At 39.4% G+C, this 9519-nt stretch overlaps 1 protein-coding gene across 1 annotated transcript; it reads left to right on the forward strand.

The window, feature by feature from the left end:
- Nucleotides 1–2865: 2865 nt before the first annotated feature.
- On the forward strand, nucleotides 2866–8934 carry LOC112030677 (receptor-like protein 7). The gene is made up of 2 exons (XM_065780545.1): nucleotides 2866–3137; nucleotides 6237–8934. Exons 1-2 carry the CDS (start codon nucleotides 2866–2868, stop codon nucleotides 8932–8934), a joined length of 2970 nt encoding a protein of 989 aa, XP_065636617.1.
- The last annotated feature ends 585 nt before the right edge of the window (nucleotides 8935–9519 follow it).

A 9519-nucleotide genomic window follows, 5' to 3' on the forward strand; every position in this document is an offset into this window, starting at 1 on the left:
TGAAAAACCATTTGTGGGGGCAATTTTGCTTCAAGGCCAAGGGTTAGACTATGTTGGAACTCAGGCAAATTGTTGTCCCACATGGGAAAGAAAGTCTCCCTCTTCATGCCATATAAGGGATGAGCACTAAACTAGTAGTACTCTTATCACCATTGGCTCATCCCTATATGGCATGAAGAGGGAGGCTTTCTTTCCCATGTGGATAACAAATTTGCCTAAGTTCCAACATGGTCTAGCCCTTAGCCTTGAACCAAAAATTGCCCCCACATTTAAAGGATCCTTTTAATATGGGGGCAATTTGGGCAATTTTTGCTTCAAGGCCAAGGGCTAGACCAACCAAACTAGTGATACTCTATCACCATTGGCTCATCCCTTATATGGCATGAAGAGGGAAGCTTTCTTTCTCATGTGGGACAACAAAATTTGCCTAGGTTCCAACATGGTCTAGCCCTTGGCCTTGAAGCAAAATTGCCCCCACACACATTAGAAGGATCCTTTAATGTGGGGGCAATTTTTGCTTCAAGGCCAAGGGCTAGACCATGTTGAACTTAGACAAATTTGTTGTCCCACATAGGAAAGAAAGCCTCCCTTTTCATGCCATATAAGGATGAGCCAATAGTGATAGAGTACCACTAGTTTGGTTTTTGGACATGAATTGTTAAAAAAATAGTCTAATAATTCAAAATTTATGCTAATTTCATTGATACTTTGGTTCACTCTTTTCACACTTATGAATGTTTCTCATACATGTCTATAATTCTAAATATTTTTTTAACTTTACTGTAACTAAATTATCTTGGCATATATTTTGTTATTTGATATTTAAAAATATTTACTCATTACAAAATGCCTCAACCATTTATATTTCAATTCATTTGCATGTAGCTATGTAAAAGTCTCAATCGATTCCTTACTCTTAACAAAAAAAAAAAATTAATTGCTCGGGTAGCAGGTTAGGTCAAGTTGGCCCGCAAAAAAGGTTTGGGTCATGGGTCAGCTTGTTTTTTTTTTTTTTTTGTCAAAAAATTTAGGTTAGAGTCAGATATTTTTGGGTCAAGTCAGCAAATTCTAACCAGTTTTTCATGTTTAACTATAACATATTTTCCGAATATACTAGTGGGTATAATTTGGAAGTCATTTCTAAATTGTTGTTGTTTTGAAGTTATTTAGAGAACTAGCTTTTTTCTCTTCCTTTCCCTTAAATTAAATTAAATTAGCTTATAACCCATGCATATGCATGGATACATTTAAAGAAATACAATAAGATGCATAATATAATTCCTATATGTATAATTTAAATATTATTGACAGTCATTGAAGAGAATGAAAATTATGTTAGATGGATTCATTCAAATAAGCCTGCCATAGGCGACGGTACTGAGATAATGTTTGATCAAAGCATAGGAAGGAAGTGACGGATTAAGAAGCTGGACAGAGAGCTTACATGACAGACGATCCTCCGTAGTGGACGGATTCTAGGTAGACGAACACAAAGGGATGGTTATCAAGGCCATTTGGCATCTATATGGCTTAAGTGGTCTCCAAGGAATCCTAAATGGAAATGTCTTGCACCTTACGATTAACCCTAGTTAATGGAATCCTAATATAGGAAGAATCTCGCAAAATAAATACGTGTATGAGGATCTTCCTCATAAGGAAACATCTTCATAAGCAAGAAATGAAAGTCGGTTACACATTACTATAAAAACCCAAAGCCTTAGAAAATAAGGTACACATAATTTACCCCAGTTCGGCACTCTAGAGTTGTGAAGAGTTCTCTAACTTAACCTTCAAAAGTTATTTGGCCAATACTACGCCGGTACTCTCTGTAAGGTCTTCTTCTTTTTCTGTGTTTTGTAGGTCTGGGTATCGAGTACGTGACCACCATGCGACTTACTGACGATTTTTGACATCTTCAGTTGGCACCGTCTGTGGAGATCAATGAATAGGAAGTAAGCCATACTACCGCTTCCTGGACAAAAAGTTGCATGGTACTTACTCACTCGATGGCGACCACCAATAACAATCAAGGGACAAACCATGTACCACTACCCTCGAAAGATAGGTTCAGACTCTCGCCACGGCCGTAGAACACCTCACCAAGCAAAACCATGAACTTGAGGAGCAATTGCTCCAAAAGAATGCAAGCCTAATACTCAGGAGGAGGACCAAGAAGGTACAAGTGTAGAGGGAAAGGACCAAGAAGGGCCGGAGGATAGCAACGCCCTAAGCAAACAAAAGCGACAAGACACAAGTTGCCCATCCACCGTGGGTATGGCTTCACCATACATGGTCTCGGAGATGCAAATGATGAAGGAATGGATGGATTTCATGATGAACGCCCTTAGAGACGGTTGTCTAGCGACCTCGATGAGTTGGTCCATCAAACTGATTCACCATTCACTACATCTGTCACTTTGTTTCCCTTCCACCAAAGTTCTGTATGCCGTAGGTGGAGACATACAACGGATCTAAGGACCCCCTAGATCACTTGGAGTCTTTCAAGACCCTAATGCATATGCAAGGAGTGGCGGATGAGATCATGTGCAAGGCCTTCCCCACTACACTGAAGGCCATGCAAGGATTGGTTCAGCAGGTTGTCGTCCAACTCTATTAGTACCTTTAAGGAGTTAAGCACCGAGTTTTCCTCACACTTTATCGAGGACACAGGTACAAGAAGTCCATTGCATGCCTGATGAACATTAAGCAATGAGAGGGTGAGACACTAAGAGTTTACATAACCCGCTTTAACAAAGAGGCCCTCTCAATCGATGAAGCTATTGACAAGATACTCATGGCTGCATTCATGAATGGATTACAGAAGGGTAAGTTTCTATTTCCTTATACAAAAATGACCTAAAGACTATGTCAGATGTACTCTACAGGGCAACTAAGTACATGAACGCGGAAGATGCACTGGTGGCTCGAGAAGAGAAGCCAAAGAAAGGGAAAGACAGGAAGAGGCACGGCACGATAGGGGATGAAAGACAACAAGGACTGGAAACTGAAGAGAGGACAGACATTCCAAACTTCCCACAGGGAGGCACAAGCTTCACCTCGCTAACTACCCCGATCAACCAAGTCTTGATGCAGATCAAGGACGAAAGAGCCCTACGACAAGTACTGCCATTTTCACTGTGATCACGGTCATGACACACTGACTGCAACGACTTTAAGCAACAAATAAAAGCTCTTATCAGACAAGGAAAGTTGCAGAGATTCGTCAACAAGGAAAGAACGAACTCACCACAAGAGCATGTTACCTGACGGGAGAACGAATGTCCTAGGCCGCCTATAGGAGACATAAGAATGATTATGGGAGGCACTGCGACATCTGGCCCATCCAAAAAGGCCTATAAGACTTACCTTATGATGGTTCAGAACATCCAGCTGATGGGCTTCATCCCAAAAATGGTACAGATTGATAACCCCATCATTGAATTCTAAGAGGAAGATGCTCGATGTCTCCACTACCCACATGACAATGCACTCGTCATTAGCATACAGGTAGGAGACTACAACACACATTGGGTCTTGGTTGGATGTAGTCACGTTGATCGTAACAATTGGTGATTATCCTTAATAGATCATTAAGGATGTCACATTCCTTGTTGTCGACTGCTTGTCCGCCTACAATGCCATCCTAGGATGACCTACCTTCAACTCGTGGAAGGCCGTAACTTCAACCTACCACCTGATGATCAAATTCCCCACCGAGTACGGAGTAGGAAAGTACATGGAGACCAAGTGGCTGCACGTGAGTGCTACATAACAATGTTGAAGATGGACAATCATCTACAGACCATGAACATAGAAGAAGGACCATGGCAGAGCCTATTGAAGTACTTGAAGAGATACTTCTCGGACAACTCCAGACCAAATCGAACAACTAGATTAGCACCCTCGCCAGTCTGCGGTCCACCAAGCACTGTCAATTTTCTAAAGGGAACCANGGGAGAAAGAAAGACTTACATATTTGTGAGTCTTCCCACAAAAACCATAACACCGAACCGACAATAGAAACATCGATGCTCAATCATGAATGCACAGGGATAATGGGGACGACTTGACTTGTAAAGAGATTCCCAGGAATTGGTCCACTCTAGGCCACTCAAATATATGTTAATACAAGCTACTTTTCTGTTTCTTTTTGTTGGTTTTGGTTAGTGGGTACTTTACTTTTGCAAATATTCTTCAAATTGCTTTAAGTAAACGTGGGGCGACAAACATTGCCATGCTCTAGGAGAAATTATTATTTACACTGGGAGGACTATTGATGTAGCCCTTCTTGACCAAGGAGATGATACCATCTATGGAAATGTATGTGTGAGCTTCCTAATCAGCATACGAAAAAAAAAAAAAATACCAAATGATATCTCATTTGCATAAATAATAGCATTTTATTAGTTGAAAAGTCAAGAAGAACCACGTCAGCAATCCTTCTGGTGGACGTAATAATTTTTGGTGCTCTAAAGTGCCTAGACTTCCAATAAAAAATAGCAGTGAGAGTCATCCAACGAGGGGAGAAAGAAAGACTTACATATTTGTGAGTCTTCCCACAAAAACCATAACACCGAACCGACAATAGAAACATCGATGCTCAATCATGAATGCACAGGGATAATGGGGACGACTTGACTTGTAAAGAGATTCCCAGGAATTGGGTCCACTCTAGGCCACTCAAATATATGTTAATACAAGCTACTTTTCTGTTTCTTTTTGTTGGTTTTGGTTAGTGGGTACTTTACTTTTGCAAATATTCTTCAAATTGCTTTAAGTAAACGTGGGGCGACAAACATTGCCATGCTCTAGGAGAAATATTATTTACACTGGGAGGACTATTGATGTGGCCCTTCTTGACCAAGGAGATGATACCATCTATGGAAATGTATGTGTGAGCTTCCTAATCAGCATACGAAAAAAAAAAAAAATACCAAATGATATCTCATTTGCATAAATAATAGCATTTTATTAGTTGAAAAGTCAAGAAGAACCACGTCAGCAATCCTTCTGGTGGACGTAATAATTTTTGGTGCTCTAAAGTGCCTAGACTTCCAATAAAAAATAGCAGTGAGAGTCATCCAACGAGGGGAGAAAGAAAGACTTACATATTTGTGAGTCTTCCCACAAAAACCATAACACCGAACCGACAATAGAAACATCGATGCTCAATCATGAATGCACAGGGATAATGGGGACGACTTGACTTGTAAAGAGATTCCCAGGAATTGGGTCCACTCTAGGCCACTCAAATATATGTTAATACAAGCTACTTTTCTGTTTCTTTTTGTTGGTTTTGGTTAGTGGGTACTTTACTTTTGCAAATATTCTTCAAATTGCTTTAAGTAAACGTGGGGCGACAAACATTGCCATGCTCTAGGAGAAATTATTATTTACACTGGGAGGACTATTGATGTAGCCCTTCTTGACCAAGGAGATGATACCATCTATGGAAATGTATGTGTGAGCTTCCTAATCAGCATACGAAAAAAAAAAAAAAATACCAAATGATATCTCATTTGCATAAATAATAGCATTTTATTAGTTGAAAAGTCAAGAAGAACCACGTCAGCAATCCTTCTGGTGGACGTAATAATTTTTGGTGCTCTAAAGTGCCTAGACTTCCAATAAAAAATAGCAGTGAGAGTCATCCAACGAGGGGAGAAAGAAAGACTTACATATTTGTGAGTCTTCCCACAAAAACCATAACACCGAACCGACAATAGAAACATCGATGCTCAATCATGAATGCACAGGGATAATGGGGACGACTTGACTTGTAAAGAGATTCCCAGGAATTGGGTCCACTCTAGGCCACTCAAATATATGTTAATACAAGCTACTTTTCTGTTTCTTTTTGTTGGTTTTGGTTAGTGGGTACTTTACTTTTGCAAATATTCTTCAAATTGCTTTAAGTAAACGTGGGGCGACAAACATTGCCATGCACAACCATGGCTTTTAAGCCCAACTTTTATTATATAGTATATGATGTTATAGCTTGAACACGTGTGCCCTTACGTATTCATTTTGATAAATCATGACTTCAATTCATGTCTATATAAGCAATGTAATTCACTTCCTTGCATATTTAAGTTAGTTGTTAAAGATACATTCTCAAAAAAAAAAACTGTTAAAGATACATTATTAATGGCTTCATTCTTGTGTTACTTGTCCACACGCTTGCTATTTTAAATTCCACTGTTGCATGCTATTGCCACTAACTGTTTTGCTTCTAGGCAGCCAGTACTCTGCCATGATGATGAGAGCTCTGCCTTGTTGCAATTCAAACAAAGCTTTCACTGGAACCAGAATTCTTGCTTTGATCCTTCTGATTATCTTCCTAAGATTTCATCTTGGAAAGTGGAAGGGGTAGACACAGATTGCTGCTCATGGGATGGTGTGGAGTGCAACGAGGAGACTGGTCATGTGATTGGCCTTGACCTCAGTAGCAGCTGTCTCTATGGTTCTATGCTCTCCAACAGCAGCCTCTTCAGCCTTGTTCGTCTCCAAAGGCTTAATCTTGCTCATAACAACTTCAATTTCTCTCAAATCCCATCTGGATTCGGCCATCTTACTAGGATGACATATCTCAACCTCTCCAATTCATCTTTTTCAGGCCAAATTCCATCAAAATTTTCAAAGCTTTCCAAGTTAACATCCCTTGATCTGTCATATAATTCTAAGCTGCATCTCGGAAGTCTGCAAGGTTTAGTTCAAAACTTAACCAGCCTAGAAGATCTGAGTCTCAGGTACGTTCAGATATCATCTCCAGTGCCAGAAATCTTAGGGAATTTATCTTGTTTGAGGACACTTTATTTGACTGGCTGCGGATTGCATGGAGAATTCCCTCCCGGAATTTTCAAGCTACCGAATCTACAGGATCTTAGGGTGGTTTACAATCCAGATCTCATGGGCTATTTGCCCGAATTCTACTCAAGCAGCCCCCTTAAAATTTTGGCAATTTGGGGCACAAGTTTCTCGGGAAAACTACCAGATTCAATTGGAAACCTTAATTCCTTGAATAAACTATGGATTGGGAATAGTAGTTTCTCAGGTCACATTCCATCTTCACTGGGTAACCTTACTCGACTCACTCTTTTGGAACTCTCTTTTAACTCTTTTGTGGGCCAAATACCATCATCCTTTGCAAATCTAACCCAACTTGGTCATTTGGGCATGGTCAGTACTCAATTAATGGGTCGAATCCCTTCTTGGCTTGCCAACTTGACTCAGTTAACTACCTTGGAGCTTGCGTTTAATAAATTACAAGGCTCAATTCCAATCTCAATTTTTGAACTCAAGAAACTTGAAAATCTCAACCTTTACTCCAACCACTTGAGTGGCACAGTGACTCTGGAAATGTTTAGTAACCTCAAATTTTTAACCTCACTACTTCTATCAATGAACAAAATATCATTCCTCACCAAAACCAGTACCAATGCAACACAAAATAAATTTGAGGTTTTAGGATTGGCTTCATGCAACTTGAGACATTTTCCAAATTTCTTACGTGAACAAGACCAGTTGCAATGGCTAGACCTATCCTACAACAATATTCAAGACCAAATACCCAAATGGGTATGGAACACAAGTAAGGAAACTTTGATGATTGTGAACTTCTCTCACAACTTTTTAACAGGCTTTGACCAGCATATGGACAATTTTCCATGGCCTCAACTGCAGATTTTGGACCTGAGGTCCAATATGCTACAAGCATTACCCCTAATTCCCCCACCATCCACCTTAGTTTATTTGGTTGCAGACAACATGCTCCAAGGAGAAGTTTCACCATTGATCTGCAAACTTAGTTCTCTTCATTCCCTTGATTTGTCAAATAACAAATTCAGGGGCACACTTCCACACTGTTTGAGCAATTTTAGCAACTCTTTGAGCATATTGAATCTTCAAGGCAACAACTTTCATGGCATGATTCCTCAACTATGTGCAAAGGGAAGTAGAATGAAGATGATTGACTTGAGCCAAAATCAATTTGAGGGGCTTCTACCAAGATCATTACTAAATTGCAAAATGCTAGAGATTCTAAATCTTGGAAGCAATCAGCTCAATGATGTTTTTCCCTCTTGGTTGGGTACACTTTCGGAACTCAGGGTACTAATTCTTCGACGTAATGGACTTTATGGTGTAGTGGGTAGTCCTACAACCATCTTTGCATCTCCCAAGCTGCACATTCTTGATCTTTCCTCAAATAAATTTACCGGTAAGTTGCCATTTGAATATTTCCAAAGTTGGAAGTCTGTGAAGAAAATTGATGCAGATAACTTCACATATATGCTGGAATTTACAAGTATTCTATCCTGTGGTAATGTTGTGTTCCAATATTACCCTTACTCGATGAAAATAATAAACAAAGGCAGGGAAATAATGTATTCAAAGATCATCGAAGTCTTTGCAGCTATTGATCTTTCAAGCAACGAATTCAATGGAAAAGTTTCAGAATTCATTGGGAATCCAAATGGCCTCCAATTGCTCAACCTTTCCAACAACAACCTCACTGGTCATATCCCACTGTCACTAGGAGACTTGACAACACTTGAGTCACTTGACCTTTCTCAAAATAAGCTCTCAGGACAAATACCATGGCAACTAACGCAACTCACTTTCCTTGGATCATTTAATGTCTCAAATAACCAACTTACCGGGCTCATACCTCATGGTAATCAATTTGATACATTTGAGAATAGTTCATTTGATGGAAATTTAGGATTATGTGGAAATCCATTATCAAAGAAATGTGAAAATCATGAGCAAGCGCCTCTACCCTCTTCAGGCATCAAAGAAGTTCAAGACTCTTGGTTTCACATTGAATTTGATTGGAAAATAATCCTCTGGGGATATGTTAGTGGCCTCATAATTGGGGTGGTTGTTGGAAACGTTGTGACTAAGAAGATGCAATGTTGGTTTGTAAGAACTTGAAGAAGGCAACTTAAAAGGTGAAGGCATTCATACGGGTTTGAATCTGTCATGATGTGTTTCAAAGAATTTGATCTCTGTATTTGCATGTAGCACTTTTGTTACTTTCTACCTTTAATTTTCCTTGAGTTTCCTTCTCCTCTTTTCTAGTGCATATAACTTTTTGTTTTTCACTTTTCACCAAAAAAAAAAAAAAAAAAGTGTAAAGACGTTATTACCGTATCTCTCACTCTCTCGAGAATATTTTTTTTACCAATTAAAAAATCGTTTCCAAGCACAAAGATCTATTTAGAAACATTGATTAGGGTCATTTACCTCAATTTTTTGTAAAATTCCGTAAGCCCCACACATAGTTGTACTCACAAACTGCCAGTGTCTCACTGCATATACTTGATATACATGAGACCCTCTTGAGAAGAGATTGTAAGTTAGGCTTCCTCATAGGCTTTGTAAATGAGCCTCAAGGTGTAATTTTAATGGGTTAGTCCTCCCTAATTGCCTCTCCCTATATAAATCATAGCTCTTGTATGGATGAAAATCACATAATAGTGAGCGTTATTTGAATGAAATCAGTCTTTGGGTTGTGAA

This window comes from Quercus suber, unplaced genomic scaffold, assembly GCF_002906115.3.
Source record: "Quercus suber isolate HL8 unplaced genomic scaffold, Cork oak 2.0 scaffold_239, whole genome shotgun sequence".
Taxonomy (NCBI): domain Eukaryota; kingdom Viridiplantae; phylum Streptophyta; class Magnoliopsida; order Fagales; family Fagaceae; genus Quercus; species Quercus suber.